The following is a 17,171-nucleotide window of genomic DNA, read 5'->3' as shown; positions in this document are numbered from 1 at the left end:
AAACTCAATACACCCCTTTTAACTCAAAATTTTAAGACATTTTTTTTCTGTTATATATTATTTTTCATGTATATCTTCAAATGCGAGTTTCTTCAATATTCATATTTTTGTTCGAGCAATGTGGTTATCTATTTGTATTGTAAAAGATTTTTAATACATGAAATTTTAATATATAATGCAAATTCACCAAATTAGATTATTTTTTCTTGGGAAAACATTGGGTAACTCGGCATCATTAAACTATTAAACTATGAACATTTAATGTAAAAATTAAAAATAATCACTTCTAATCTAAAATTTTAAAACATGTACTATTTCTTATATATTGTTCTTCAAACATGTTCCTACACCACGTGAGACAAATTCACACTTAAATCTTAACAGTAAAATTATTAATAAATACTCTCAAATAATGAAAAAAATTATTAATATTAAAGTTTAAAACATAAAAGAAATTATAAATGACAAGTTAAAATATAAGTTCAATTGGTTTGATGCTATTTTAGTTGATGTTATTATAGATGATCATACATGTCACAACGAAAATAAATAATTAAAAAATTGGTAATTAAATAATTTACTCAAAAATATATTATTGTTGTTATATTATTTAATATTTTAATCTATTAAGTTATGTAGACTTTTTGCTTGAATTACAGTTGGACTTTCTTAATTGATTTTTTTTTTCAAATATTTTAAGTTGATTTGTGTCATAATTGAATCATTTTTTACCCCTTAATTTTTATTAAATTTTCCACCTATTTCGGGTGTTAATATTACTATAAACATCCCTACAAAATATTTTTCTATACGAGAGTAAAACTAAGAAATCATTGTTTTAACTATATACAAAAATATTTATGGTTAAAATGAAAATATATAATTTAGAGAGAGAACTTTGTTATTTTAATTAAACATTTTAAGTTATTTTTTATGTATACATCATATTACTTTGTAATCATCTAAAAAAATTATCTTTTACTAATTTTTTCTTTATCTATTATATACTTTTTTTTATTCTTTACTTCTTTTAATCAATTTTATTCTGCTTATACACGATTTTATTTATTTGTTAAATAAATATTTTTTGATAATAGTCTTACGGAAATTGTAATTAGCATATTATTTAAATTCATCACCACTAAATTGACTAAAATGATTTTAAATAAATAAAAGTATCTTAAAAAAGACGAAGTAAATGTGGTAGAATATGAATGCAAGAGTAAATAATACTATTTTTAAAATTGTTAATTTATTACAGTGTTATTTATTTATTTATTTATTTTATTTTATAATGTGTTTTTTTTATTCGTCCATTACATTACTTATTTTATCTTGTACGTATTTTATTCTTCTTCACTTTTTTATCGCTCTAATTTGTAAAATGTTGAGAATGGACGCATATACGCGAGGATTACCACACACCACAGACTTGACCATTGTTTAACCATAATACAAAAAGATCCAAAAAGAAAAGAAAAAGAGAAAACTATATCACCGTTTCTCGTGATCTTCGGCAAAGAATCGAATCGGGAGGTGAAAGATCCAATTCCGACTGTCTTGTGATCGAAAGCGGATTAACGCTGTTTCCGATCACAACCCCCAATCACATTCAGCTGTCGTTCCTCGCCAATTTCGGTAACCCTCTACCTCTCATTGTCCACGCGATTCCGTTTTCAAATTTTCATCACCTGAAATGTTTTGCCGATTTTGTTGTTGTTGTTGTTATTATTATTATTATGAATGAGCGTTTCTTTCTTGTTACTACTCGATTCAATGTTATCTCGAGATTGAGCTAGGGTTTTTATTTGACGTTGTTGGAGGATTTGCTGTTGGTTTCATTGATGCCGTTAAATGACCACGGCGTAGCGAACGGTTGTGTGGATTCTTGATCGACGTTATATCCTTGATTTGTTTATCTCCATTGGATTGGAATCTTGAAAATTGTGTAATTGTATGTAATGCTTGGAAATGATTTGGCTCCGCGGCTCTGGTGTTTTGTGTTTTCCTGTGGAAAATGGATTTTGAGTTAGTAGTGGAAGCCTAGTGACTGGTTCTGTCGATTTATGTTATCCTTGATTGGAGCCGGTGGATGGTATGACATATATTGGAATGAATGAATCATGTTCTGTTAAGTTTAAAACTGGCAAATTTTCTTTCATGACGTATTTGGGATGATTCTTAATTTTTCACAAATGCTCCATACACTAAATAAACTGAATAACGGAAGCATATTTTAGGATCATGTTCTCTGTGAGAGTGGAAACATTTAAAATGTTCACGGATTACTTTGAAAATTGAAATATGAGTTATTGTGCTTTAGATAGTTATTTATTGTTAAGCAAGATCCAAACTTGGTCCTTTATTATTCCTTTGTAGTAATGTTGTTTTTATGATGAATATTTCCGATAAGTGATAATATTTTATAGCATTGGCCAATTTTAGGGATGATCCTGTTAGGGTCAGGATGTGGTATGTTAGATACCTTCTGTCTGTCTGTCTGCCTCTTTTGATTTATCTGATACTTGATAAAATTATATGGTATTCATGGTAAATTTTCATTCTTCCCCTCCTTTCTGTTCCTATCGAACTTTATTCTTTAGCATTTATCTATTAATTGATTTATTGTCTACTGACCATGGTTTTATTTGATATTTCAGAATATTCAAAGGTTTTAGTTGCTGTTTTTTGTCAACTCTAGCAAACCTGTGAAGTTTTAATTCAAGTTTTCAAACATATAGAGCCATGAGTTTTGTTTTTCGAGGAACGAGAGCAGATCTTGAAAATGGGTTTCCAGGATTTATACCGGAGAGGCGAGCATTGGTATGTACTCATTATCTGCACCTGTATAAATTTTTTGATGGAGCTAACACGTGCGATGCTTTATTGTTTCTGTGTTTTCTTGTTCTATGAATAAAACATCAACTGAAAGTCTAAAACTTCATACTGATTCCAATATTTTATCCAGCGTGTCCATGCAGCACGTCCTAGTAATTCCAATTCACTCACTTTTCTCGTGACAGGTTTGTTGTTACATTATGTTTTCTTCATCACTTTCTCTTTTAATATTTTATTTTTCCCAATAGATTTTCCTTCAATGTCCCATTTATGTCTTATTGTTTATATGTTTCAGTTCTTCTGTTATTCATGATACTGAACTCTCACCAGATGTCCCCAAATTTTCTGGTAAGGTCCTGTAGTATGTAAAGTAGGCATGCAAGTTTTTCAATGAAAAAAATGACATTAATTTATCCATTTGGTTTATAAGTTCTTATCTCTACTTGTAGCTTTGGCTGGTGCTTGGTGTTTTCTTGATGGCAACAATGTTGAGGATGTATGCAACATGTCAACAGCTTCAAGCACAGGGCCAAGCTCATGCAGCAGCAGCCAGTGGCATTCTTGGCCACACGGAACTGAGGTTGCATATGCCACCATCAATAGCACTTGCAAGTCGAGGGCGTCTGCAGGGTCTCAGACTTCAGCTTGCACTTCTTGACCGGGAGTTTGATGATCTTGGTTTGTTGTTATTTTCAGTCGTTTGTGATATAAATTGCTACTTTGCTACTCATAAATTTTTTAGAACTTTCTGAAAATGATCTCTAGTATAGTAAATTTTTGTTTTTTAATCTCTTCAGATGTTTCATATAGTATATTGAATACAGATTTTTCTTTCCAATCTCAGATTATGAAACTTTGAGAGCTTTGGATTCAGATAATGTTTCTACTGCACCTTCCATGACCGAGGAAGAGATAAATGCTCTTCCAGTCCACAAATATAAGGTTGCCGGTCCCCAGAGGTAATTAATCAATCAGATCTGTTATTATGTTCTCCCTTCAAATGGATATTAATATTTTATACTAACAGCTCTTGTCTGTGTGATGCGGCAAAAAATACTGCTCTCTATTGCATGTTATTAATCAAATATTTCAAATATGTGGATACATTTGAGGGTAAGAGTGTAATGATAATATAAAAAAAGGCCATGTTGAAATTATGATAGCTCTGATTATGAATAATATATTCTGAATGATGACAAGGAAGCACTGGTATTTCAGTGCCATGCTATTTGGGATGCTTATGATTATTGTGTATTACCATATTTTATATGATTATTGAAGACAACCTTAAACCATATTTTCTTTATTAGCTGTTGACATGTGAAAATGTCCTGTCCAGTACAATTTTGTCTGCCAGTTATTAGTATTAACTTGAAATTCTAATTGAAATGGGAATTTACATCCTCATTTAGAGATAGCGTATATATGCAAAGTAAATAAATTTAGTATTTGATTATTTGACAAGAAGCTGCTTTTGCTTACAGTGGTGGTTCCTCAATGCAACAAGCATCATCCTCCACTTCTGTTGAGGTATTGTCTACATTTGGGCCTTACTTTTTCCTCCATCCATGTGGCCTAAACAAGTGAATTTCAAAGTTTCTCATGATAACTTCATTGATTCCTTGGGTGCATTTTCTACTTGTTTTTCTTGTAATTTTCCTATGATATTCTTGACAGTATGGGAAAGTGCTGTCACTGCTCATGCTGATGTGTTATTCTGTGGATAGCATTGTATCACTTTACATCATTATTATTTGTCTATTCATTTCAATTCTTTTTGGTGATTTAAATGACTAAAGGATCATATGAATATGCAACGTCTACATTGTAAGTCTTTGTTTTGTCTGTAGAGTACAGACATGATTCACTGTAAAACATTATGGCATTTTTTGGTCGTTGTAGCCCATCTCACTTGAGGGCAAAGACATGGTTATCATTGTTGTTCTACATTGTTATCTTTTCCTTTCGGTCAAATTGTAGAATTTTTGTTTTATGAGCTGCTAGTGTGTTGATCTACATGTTTCATTCTTTTTCATTTGTGGCAGAAGAAGCAAGATAATTCAGGTGCTGTTGGGAGCATGAAAGCCTCTGACAATGAGCTCACTTGCAGTGTATGCTTGGAGCAAGTTAATGTTGGTGAAGTACTGCGTAGCTTACCTTGCTTGCATCAGGTTTGTTTCATAACTTAGTAATCTGTAACTTTTGGTCTAGTAGCTTTTCATGTTGTTTGATGATTCATTGTGTCATTTCATATCTGCTATTGTCATCTGATTCTCTTATATATAGAAGTAAAAAAGGTTAGAGTCATTTTGAATTTATGAGAAGAAAGAAAGGTTTTTCTTATATCTAAATTAACACCATTTTCTAAGTAAAATGTGGTTGAAATCCTGTCAATTTCAGCTATTGACTTGGATTTGTAGGTTGTTGCTTATATTGTGAAAACTTCCGTTGATGTGGATTTCCGTTATGAATTTGAGCATTTAACGTTGTGTATCCATGGGAGAAGCACCTGCAATACATTTTATGTAATATATGCTTTGATACAATTATATCATGCCAGTGATAGTTTTCTCCAATTTAAAATCTGAACACATTTAAAGAAGTGTAACATGTTTTAAACATTATCTTTTGGTAGTAGTGAAGCAAAACATCTGCAATTTTAGGAAAGTAAATATCAGTACGAGCATGTTTGATAAACATTTGTGTTATTTATTTAGGGACATTTGTTGACTATTCTCTTGACAAAGAATTCTACATGCACTGAAATGATAGTTGATATTCTGTATTAATCTCGTTTTAATGATTCTGAGACCTTGTTTATGTTTTTATGTTTTGAAGTTTCACGCTAGTTGCATCGATCCATGGCTGCGCCAACAAGGTACATGCCCTGTATGTAAATTTCGAGCTGGATCTGGGTGGAGTGACAATGGACATAATGATATCGCAGACATGGTTTGAATACATCGTCTAATTTTTATTTATGGACGTGTGATTAAAATCTACAGCAGTAACTTAGTGTCGTGATGTATCAAAAGTAGTAGTTTTTAACTAGTATTGGTGTAATTACCCCCTGACGTGTAGGGATCAGAAGAACGGCAGAATACCGTGTAACAACTATTCTACTTATATTTCTTCGGCGTCTGTGCTTAACCCAGCGCCATCTGCACAATTTTTTCTTTACTGCTACCATACCTCTCTTCCCCTCCCTTTTTTGTGTCTCGCAGTGCTTAAATATCAATTCAACCAGGATACTGATACTGCGTTATAAGGGACAAACAAGGTAATTTATTTTATTCATCCTATTTCTCTAATTTATAATGAACAGGATCTTATAAGGTTTTTATGTATAAACTAAAACATAAAATATTTATTAGATTTTTTATTTTCTTTTTATATCACAATAAATTTATTATAAAAATTAATGAAATATAAAGTGACAGCGGGAGTATAAATATTATTTAAGATTAATAATAAATAACTCATGATGTTTACTTGTACTTGTTACCTTACCAAGTCATCTGTTCAGCCAGCCATGCCTAGTTCAAGGTTATTTCTTCCTTCCTACACGAGGAACCTCTCCAGGGACCCCTAAAATAACCATATGAATATGAAATGACGATTTCAATGAACTTTTAGAGGGTGATTAATTTTATAAGGATTTTGAAATGCTTTAAGAAAAACTGTAAACAAATGAAATTTTAGGAATTTGATTATTTAAAATAATCTGAATTTGAAATTCTTCATGAGTTTTTTTGTTTCATTGTTATGTCCATGACTTTGTTTAGAGGGGAAAATTATCGGTTTGGAAGAGACTAATTTTTTTGACTAATGTTGGTCATTTCTTTTAAATTAAAATTGTGATTATATTTTTATCGGTATCAGACAAAAAAAAATATTTTATTGGAGGTTGTTCAAAGTTATTAATTAACGTATTATTTCTCCATTGACTTTAGTAAGAGTTTTATCATATAATGTTAGAGTTGTATCGATAATTATACTTATTTTTTATCCAATATAAGTCATTTATTTTTCAATTACGTTGATAAGAGTTTTTTTCCGTTGATTTTGTTGAGATTATTTTTCCATTTATGTGAACTAAGGTTATTTCTCTATCAACAATGGTAAGAGTTTTTTAGGTCAATGTTGCCAGAATTCTTGTTTGATGGATGTTAGATTTTTTTAATTGTCGTCTTTAGTTGTTATTTTTTGGTTGATATTTGTGGGGTTTCTTGGTTGATATTGTTAATGTAAATTTTTCTCCAAAGTTGGTAAAGTTTATTTTTATAATGTTTAATGGACAGTTTCAACAAACTTTGACAAGGGTTATTTTAGTCAATATTAATTAAGAACTTGTTTATACGGTTAAAAGGTAAGTAAAAAGATTGACTAATTATGTTGGAAAAATTGTGACCTATTTTTATCCATTATTAATTTTTTTATATTCTGTAATAAATAAAAATAAAAAATTAAAATATAATAAATTTGAATTATTTTATTCAAATGAAATACTTTATAAAATGAATCAATTCGAAATGAAAAACAAATAAAATTTAGTAGATTTGAATTCTAGGAAAACTATATATATTCCTATCCAAACACGTGGTAAATATTTTAAATATTTTGTTGCATAAATTTAACAGTCTTCTAGAAAAACTAATTAAAAAAAAGGATAACACTCTTTTAGAAAGACCATTTTGTAACATCTCATTATGAGATTTATCGTCATATAATGACTTTTTGGAAATCGTTTACATTTTGAAATAGATTTTCAAGAAAAGGTGTTAAATTCCTTTTAGAATGGTCTATGCATGTCGTACGTGCATAAATCGAAAGAACATTGAAAAGAGCTTTCCAGAAATAACCTTCCGGCTTTAATTATATATTTTCTAGAAACCCATTTGAGAATAATATTTTCAAAATGATAATAAATTATTTCCAAAATAACCTTTCGGAAAAAAATAATATGGCCTTTATCAATTACGATATGATAATTGTAGGATGGAGTAAAATTGTTTCTAAAATGATCTTTTCGGAAGAGTGTTAAATTTGTTATAAAATGATCTTTCACAGATTTTTTTTTCGTATAGGTTGCATTAGTTTTTCTTTGTTAAAAGGAAAAACAATTATTCTTTGCCAAAATTCTCTTTAGATGCATATGCAAAATATATTTTAAAAATAAATTAAACCAAAGGTGCAGATACAAGATGACACACAAGCCACAACATATCACATCACAGAAAAAATTAGGTATCCAACGCCAATTAAGGCAGAGAACTCTGAGAGAATTATTAAAGAATTAAGTGTTAAGTATCTGCTAAAGAATTTCTAGTGTTGCTAAATATCTATCTATAAAAAATGCTAAGAACGCAACTACTCTTATGAACACACTTCTTTTTATTGGTTAAAATTATTTAAAATCACAAAAAATGTGTAGTTTCCATATCTTGTTTAATGTTTCTATATCATGGTTTTAAAGTTTTCAATAATTTTAACTCACGAACACTTCTTAATATCTCTATATTCTAAGTTCTCCTCACTGCCCAACTTAGCTACGTCTCTACCTTCAACCACCCTTCGTTGCAAGTAACTCAACCATGGCTGTAGCCTGTATTCAGAAGGAATGAAATAGGGTGTCTATGTTGTTGCTAGCTGCTGATTACCTAGCATCTTACCAAACATCATATTTATGTTGTCTGGATGGACAAAACCAATTATTTATACATCGTTTAGGATTGGCCAAAGGGTAAGTGAGATGCTGAATAGTAGATAATACATAACTATTTGATTTGATTGTCACCAAAATATATCAAAGTTGTGTAGATGTTTATGAGACCCTACTTTGCTTTACCTTTACCCTTTCCCTGACCTTTTTTCGCTCCTAACTTGGCTTGCACACGTGCAGCAGCAGCTGCTTTTGCTTCTTCTCTCTTCTTCTTCTCTTCCTCTTTGACAGCAGCAGCTAGCTCTCTCTGCTTCTTCAGCTCGCTGTTTTTTTTTTCATCACAAGATATCATATTGTTGGTAATTTCTAGTGAAAGGAGACATCCAAAACAAACTGAAGCATATGTATTTGGTAAAATGTTAAAAAAAGTTACTTACTCAAGCCTGGCCCTCTCCTCTGAAACACTTCCCAAACTGGAGCCCTTCCTTGGCCGACAGGCAACTAACTCAACTTCAAAAACAAGTGTTGCTCTGCAAGGTAAATGAAAAATTCTAAATTTGAAGTCACTGGTAAACGCATGTTCTTGTGGCTAAAGTGAAAGTGGATTAGTAGAATGGGGAGCAAGGCAAAGCTTCAAAGAGTTACAGCATGATTTCATCTAATAGTTATATAAAGATAATTTGGTGCTACAAAACTCTCACTACAGATGGGACTAGGTAAGTGTTCGATCGACCCACCACGCAAGAGAAGGAAGCCTTGCGAGGAGAGAAATAGAGTGAATAGAAATAAAAAAAAATAAAATGAAATAATTTAGATATAAAATGAAAATTAAAAATGTTTAGTTGAAGAGAAATAGATAATAGATGGTAAGAGAAATAGAGAAATGAGTAGAAATAAATGATAAATAGCCCGGTAGATCTTAACATTTTTAATTTATTTCCATCTTATTTCTCTTCTTTTAAACACTCTAACTTTATTTCCGTTCACCCTCCACCCCTAATTTCTCACCTACCAAATGCATTACAAAGGCTGATTTCATGACATGATAATTCAATAATTGAAAACACTTGGAACACTGATAGAATTGTATCCCAGGTTGTTTTTCGGTTTATACCTTTTAAAGAGTAAAAATGTATTGACAAATGCATGTTCTCAGCTTTCTCATTTTTCTAAGGAACATCTTTCATTTTTAAACTTTTTTGTTAAACAATTATGTTTCCTAACAATAATTGTGGCATGGGAATAGTACTCTGGAGGGATATCTGGAGGAGATCCCGCACTGCCATATGCATATTCTGGTTTGCAGGTTATTTTTGCAACTTCTCCGACCTAGCAAGATTAGCAGATAAATATCAGATAAAACCATTATCTAAATACATTTTCATCAAAAGTATGCTTTATTAGACCTTCATGGTTTTGACTGCAATTTCCCAAGCCTTGATAACATTGCCCTTTCCAAGCTCAAAAGAGAAGATAGTGTTATCTTCATGTGTTGTGTCAAAAACTTCACCGGTATCAGCAAGTGTGCCTTCATAATGAACTGATCAACACAAACAACATTGAAATGAGAACCAGAAAAATCAAGCATTTCATGAAAATAAACTTTAAACACTCTAACATAGAGAATCAAAACTTATAGTTAGTTTAGATAAACTTCTCATAGGCCAAAAAATTAGAACGAAACAAGGTGAAAAATGAATCAATCTTCTTGCACAATTAAAATTAACTTGTACACATAAGCTTTTTAAAAAACACACTCCTTTATATTCTCCAATATCCATAAGTACATATCAACTTGTAACTTGTTTCGTAAGTTAGAAATCAAACATGTCCAACTGATAATTAGGAATATTCTCCATTGTTAAGTTTTCTTATATTATACTTTGAATGATTATAAATAAAGAACTTACGTGTGATTATACACACAATTCACAACAGAGAAACTTTTTATGGTATCATAGCTACTTTTTTCTTTTTTTTCCCTTCCTTTTTGGATTCAGTCACTGTTCACATGAACCATTGCAACCCTCCACACATCACTGTCCATCAAAGTCACCTCTCTCAAACGATCACCACTGTGCAAGAATTGTTGCCTAACAGTGCAGCATACGCTGCCTCTCTCTGACGCGTCCATCTCATGTGCCACCCTCAGATCAAAACAGTCAATTTTTCATGGTATTATAGCACCTCCCTGTAATGTATCTCCTTTGGCAAACCACTTTTAGGCTTTTGAAACTATTTGACTCCATGGCTTCTTCTGACTTGGTACCATGTGATGTGACTTTCACCTATGTACCACTGATCCCACTGCTATCCAGATATTTGACTACTATAAATCTCAGTGCTGAGTAATCTTGTTGGAAGCAAATTGAGGCCTCTTTATGTAGCTTCATGTGGTTCTCTTTTGGCCCAATCTTCAGGCATAGTACTAAGCCTTTACGGCCTGCTATGATGTATGGATGAAGGCCAAGAAAGTTTATTCAAAACAATGTCCATTGTTTCTCTATAGTGTACTTCCTGACTTGAACATCAAGTTAGAGAACATGAACATGCAGACATATCTTGGAAAGCTTGATCATTTGAGAGCAAAATATTATACTCTCATGTCCTTCACTTCTTTTGTACAAACATTCTACAAATAACGCAGTCAATTTTTCAAGATACTTGCTCTTGTCGAACTTCCATCAAACCTTGAGCCTATTCGTAATCAATTTGCAGACATGCTCACTAAATTCCTAAAGAGCTCTCATATTGACCACATTTTTAACAAACCCATGACATGTATGCTCCAGCTTGAGGGGGAATGTAAACTTTGATCTTTGAAATTAGGGAAATATGTACAAGTACAACCAATAATTAGAGATATTCTACATAGTTAGTCATTTTAAGGTTTCCCTATATTATACTTTGAATGATTATAAGTATAGGATTTACTAGTGTGATTATACACACCATTCACAATAATAGAGAAACACTTTATATCTAAATGGAAAACTTACCATAAGCTAGAGACAAATCCAAATTGGGCCTTAATATCTAAACTTTTCCTTGTAAGTATCCTAATATCCTACAATTCCGATCCACTGTGTAATAGTCCAACATGATCTTTCCATTACAGTTTCACATTTAAGGGGAAATTTTAACATCCAAGTAAATTATAGCAAGTGTAATGTATGTGTTCTCATGTATTTTAGAATTGAGACCATGCATGAAGACAATATGATAAGCTTTTGAAAATAGCATTATATGATTGGTTAATGCATAACAGACAAGAGATGTTCCTTTTTATTCTAATAAGAAGGTCTATATATAATTAATGATTGGAATGACTTCTTCAGCACCTTAAAAGCCACGAGTCACTTTACTAGATAAAAATTACAAAAGTATGACTGATTGTGTAGGAAAACTCTAAAGGTGTTGAGTATATTGCATCTTGCTTTGAGACTACAATGTCCTGTAGTCCACTACTAGACAAGTTCCAAAATATTCCCCATGCCAGTACAAACATACCATCAACAAGAGGAAAATTTTCTGTTGGACCAACAGCGTCAGCTTTGCTTTTTCTCAAAATGGTCTTAATGACTCCTCCATCACTGGTCAAATCAATTGCATCACCCATTGTTTGCACTCTGTTAATAAGACAAAAAAGCTAAGAAACGTAAACATGGATAAATGGAACAATGCCATGCACCTCACAAGGTTGTATTAAAAATCAAGCCATCAAACTTCTCAGAACAAATAGAATTAAATTCAAACAACCTGATCAGAAAACACAAGCATGACCAAAAAATTTAAAATTTAATGACCAAAGTCACCAAGTTTTTGATCAGTTATCAGTTAACTTTATATCTTAAGAAGAACTAAACTAGTGGTGATCCCTCTCAATCTTTGAAAATGTAACAGTCATTACAATTACAAAACTTTCTGTATGTCCAAATGTTATTGGAAGGAAAGTCAATCAATTTCATAACTGCGCAAAAGAACATGCATAAAACAATTGATCATGAAATATCTTTTAGCCGCATCGTGAAATTGTGAAAACTAAATAGTAGAGCTCAGATGAACCAGTCTAGATCCAAAGCTCAAGGACAGTATTCAATTACTATCTTCAGTTGTCTGAATGTAATTGCCATTGCAGTATAGATGCTAAATTACCAAGTTTATGATGCATTGCTGTAACTATTTTTGTATGGGGATTAGGGAAATTGGGGGGAAATGTTGGAAAAGGGCCCAAAATTTCCTTATACCCTCCCTGGTAAGATAAACAGTCTATAAAAAGGTTCAATATATTCTCAGTACAGAAGTACATGCAAAATAATAATATGAAATGAAAATTTAAACTATAAAACAAAGTACTCACTAAACATCAGTCACACAAAAAAACAATCAACAACATTTACCATGATAAATTAAATCAAATCACGAAATTTAGATTCCATTTCATTTTTCAGCAATCTATTCCCAACACAATACCATTAGAAAAACAACAGTCCAATTCTCAATAAAACAACAAGGATAACAAAAATTCAAGTTCTCCATTTTCAGAACCTTCAAATCTGCAATCTTTTGCCAAGTTTTCACAAGACCCATTATGCATACACTTAAAAAGATTTTGAATTTTTCCAAAAACCCTCACAAATTGATTCGGAAGCAACGAAAGAATGGAACGAAATGAATCGAGAGAAACTAACCCTTTTTTAGGTGAACGGAAGAACGAAGCTAGTGAACGGTGTAGTTGATGAAAGCGCCGAATTTGGAGTGGCCATGCGTTTGAAGAAACTCTTCTCCTTCAGAGGTTTTAAGAATAAATGCCACAGCACAATCATACCCACGCGCAAACCAAGCGTGGTTTACACTGCTTGTCAAATTGCCTTGCGCGTGTTTTACACATTCAAGAAAGAGAATGGGGGAGTTAAATATTAAGTGTAGTTGTCTTAGTGAATGAGCATATTTTCATCATCAAATAACCATGAATATACCTAACAGTAATTTATTTAGAATTTTAAATAATTTAGTAATTTTATTTATTTTTAAATTTTTTAAATATAATATTAATAATTTAAACAAATATTTATTTTATATTTTTATTTAAATAATTTATAATTTATATTTATATTTATTTAAAATTTAACAATTTAAATTTTTTATTTATATAAAATATATGTGCCAAAATTTGTAAAATACTTTTACATAAATTTAATTTATTTACTACCTCAAATCTATTTTCAAATACTTTATAACTTTCATGAAAATGGTTATAATATATATAAAAAGTTTTCATGTTAGACATTGTTACTTGACATCTCAACTAGGATGACACCTCAAGTAATAATAATCATTTGTCATCACATGAAAAACCTATTACATACTTATTGTTATAGTGAAGAAAAACGTGTTTTAGCAGAAGGATTAATATATAAAAGATTTTTGGAAAGCAATTAAGCCTAACAAAATGCAAGATTGAGTATCACAATATGGTATTAGAGGTTATTGGTTTTTTACAACTGATTATTGTTATTTGAGGTAATAGAAACCTTGGTTACTAATTAGATATCAATTTAAAAATTAAATAATTGTTAGTTAAAACCTTGGTTATTAATTAAATATCAATTTAAAAACTATTTAACAATAATAAAAACTAATTTATAAATCATTTTGTTTAGTTTCTAAAATGATATGTAATTTAATTACTATTGCAACTAATTATTTTGGTCTCTATTTCATGTTTTTCTTGTAGTGATAATAATTCTAATAAAGTTAATGTTTCTCGGTTACACCATCCATATATTCAACATCCCTAGTTCAAAATCAATAATCAATGCTCATAGTTTCTTAACGTCAACTATATCATAAAATAATTCAACTCATTTATACTATCATTCAAACACTTTCAATATCAATTAATACACATTCAATTACTATATTCACATCACAAACAACATAAAATCTAACATTTTACAACCTCAAATAAAATACATTATATCACTCATTCAATCATTCCAACATCTAATTTCAAATAACACTATTTTACTCATAAACAATCAATCCTCCAAACAAATTTTGGAACTCATGACTACACCATCCCCACATCCAAGTCTTTTTAATTTAGGATTCTATTGAAAATTTAAATTAGTTTTTCTTACCTGAGTTTGAGTAGGTGCTCACAAAGAACTCTAAACAACTACATCACAAAGACTAATCTAAATATATTACTAGGACCTCTGAGTTAATATAGACTAATTCTAAAGCTAAAAGCATCACATGCAAAAACTTAACTGGAGTCAAATGATAGATGAGTGAGGAAGACTGAATTTTAGAGAGAAGATTAAAAAGAAAAAAAATTTATAAAAATATAAAACTTAAATAACTATTTTTTTATTTATATATTTTTTTCATTTTAATAATAAAATATTCAGATCATTCTTCTAAAATTAATAAACTGGATGATATGTGAAACTTGTGTGAAGGCTTTTAAAAAAAATCAGGATAGAGTTACTTTGGGTTTTAGGCAATCATGCATATAAAAAAAATACTCTATGTATAATTACAAATGCTAAATGATGGTTGAATTTCTAAACTCATAAGATAACTATTATCTAACCTAAACTACTTTTACAATAAAAGATGAAATATTTTTTTGATTATATTTATTTGACATCCCCAACAAAAATTGTTAGGCAGACAAAATTCTCACATTTCACAATAAAATAGGGGTAGGAAAAATTAGAAAAATCAAGAGAAAAACAAAGAAAAAATGTGATGCAAGTAACACAACGTTGGTGGTTGTAGAGCCAAGTTTATAACTGACATGACGAGAGAATGTTCAGCTCACTATTGGAGGTCGGCGACAGTAATTACTCTTTGCTGCCATGTTATAACGAAAAATCAGACACTGAAGAAAATTAAAAAATAGTAAAATTAAAGCTATTTTTCTTAAAAAATAAAAGAAAATTATTTTTATTATGTTATTATTATTATTATTATTATTACACTCACAAAATAATAATCAATTTTATCACCTTCATAATAGATGTTTTTCAAGTAATATATATGATAAAAGGTAAAAATAATAGACTATTTTAATTTTTCACTAATTTTATTTTATATTTGTGTATAAAGTGACTTACACATTTTTTTTTCTTGACTCCAATTTTTTTTTCCTTCTATAGCAAATCGATAACATCCCTTTTTCCTTTCCATTTGTACACCTGTGCGAATAAAGATAAATATACTATTTTTGTTTCATAATAATAATAATAATAAATGTTTCACTTCTTAAAATAATTTTATTTTTTAATAAATATATTATTTGTTAGCTGTTATAAATATATACAGTAAAATATTTCTGTTTAGGGCTAGTTAGGAATAAAATTATTAATATTCATGGAAACTAAAAATATTAATCAATTTATTTTAAGGAAAAAACTAAAACTGTAATAATTTTGGAGGGGGAAATCGATAAACATCATCCCAAATAATAAGTTTGGATTTTACTATTCATATACAGATTTGTGATAAATAATCCACAAATATTCTCACAAATGTTTTTGAGTCATGTTCTAATTCCAATAATTTTTTTGAAACTTGTTCCATATAAATTTTTTTAATATAATAAAATAATTACAGTAAAACAAACTGTGAGATTAGATGGATAAATTTGAACGGAAAATTTTCCTTCTAATAATGTGTTATATTTTTAGGTTAATTGCTCATGAACAATAATGTTAAATCTTACAATAAATTATGTTATTTTATTATCTTATTATTAGTGTAGAATATGTGACTTTGTAGGTGATGAATCGGATAACTTAGTTGGATTGGCTTAAAAACTTCATTGGTTATTTTCACTATGATCTCTTGATTTAATTATTAGGTTTTCTTTTCATATCAAATTTTTAATTATTAATTTTTTGAACAAATATTTGATCACAAGTCAAATATAAGTTAATTATTTATTAATTCGTTAAAAAAAATTATGAAATAAAAATTAATTTTAGAGAAAAAAATAATTAATTGATATAATGCCTAAATTAAAGACTATTTTAAAAACTAAAAAAATTGATTTTTAAATTAGTTTATATTATTGTTAAATGGTTTATAAATTGGTATCTAATTAGCTATTAAAATTTTTGTTACCAAATTTAGAATCTAAATAATTTGTAATTAATTTTTTGGTAGCTAATTAGATACCATTTAAAAATCATTGAACAATAATATAAACTAATTTAGAAATCAATTTTTTTTAGTTTTTAAAATAATATCTAATTTAGTCATTATAACAATTAATTATTATTTTTTAAATTTAATTTCTGTTTAATAATGTTTAATAATTTTCTTAGTGAACATACCATTATTTTTTAACTAATTGTTATTTAACTTACTCTCATGAATTTAGGGAAATTTTATTTTAAATTAAATAAAGAAAATAGAGAAAATTATAACTATTTTTTGTGTGTTTAGATTTGCATGGATTAGGTGTTAGTATTAAAGATAATTAAAAATAATTGGTACATTAGTAGTAATATTATGAGTGGGTGAGAAAAGAAAAGGACAGAGAGTGGGTGAGAACAGGAAGCAGTTGATGTGTCAGTGTGCGTGCGCGGTGTCTGAGTGTCTCTGCTTCGCACTCACATCATACTCTTTTTTCTTTCTTCTCTTTCCCCAACGCTCC

The 17,171-nt window shown here is 29.7% G+C and overlaps 2 protein-coding genes across 2 annotated transcripts; one reads left to right on the top strand and one right to left on the bottom strand.

Annotated features, from left to right (window-relative positions):
• The first annotated feature begins 1,354 nt into the window (after positions 1-1,354).
• Positions 1,355-6,007, top strand: SDIR1 (RING/U-box superfamily protein). Its single transcript, XM_068617976.2, has 9 exons — positions 1,355-1,638; positions 2,661-2,823; positions 2,969-3,023; positions 3,134-3,186; positions 3,288-3,516; positions 3,683-3,797; positions 4,323-4,368; positions 4,884-5,009; positions 5,677-6,007. Exons 2-9 carry the CDS (start codon positions 2,746-2,748, stop codon positions 5,794-5,796), a joined length of 822 nt encoding a protein of 273 aa, XP_068474077.2. The 5' UTR covers positions 1,355-1,638; positions 2,661-2,745; the 3' UTR covers positions 5,797-6,007.
• A 2,487-nt stretch (positions 6,008-8,494) lies between these two features.
• LOC137814988 (FKBP-like peptidyl-prolyl cis-trans isomerase family protein) lies at positions 8,495-13,388 on the bottom strand. The gene is made up of 6 exons (XM_068617977.1): positions 13,192-13,388; positions 12,011-12,129; positions 9,907-10,040; positions 9,750-9,829; positions 8,938-9,030; positions 8,495-8,823 (listed from the first exon to the last, which is right to left on the bottom strand). The coding sequence occupies exons 2-6, from the start codon at positions 12,117-12,119 to the stop codon at positions 8,673-8,675; spliced, it is 567 nt and encodes a 188-aa protein (XP_068474078.1). The 5' UTR covers positions 12,120-12,129; positions 13,192-13,388; the 3' UTR covers positions 8,495-8,672.
• Positions 13,389-17,171: the final 3,783 nt, after the last annotated feature.

Source organism: Phaseolus vulgaris, chromosome 1 (genome assembly GCF_051622355.1).
Source record: "Phaseolus vulgaris cultivar YP4 chromosome 1, ASM5162235v1, whole genome shotgun sequence".
Taxonomy (NCBI): Eukaryota; Viridiplantae; Streptophyta; class Magnoliopsida; order Fabales; family Fabaceae; genus Phaseolus; species Phaseolus vulgaris.
Note: the sequence above shows the minus strand (reverse complement) of the source record. Positions and strands in the feature narration are given on the sequence as shown.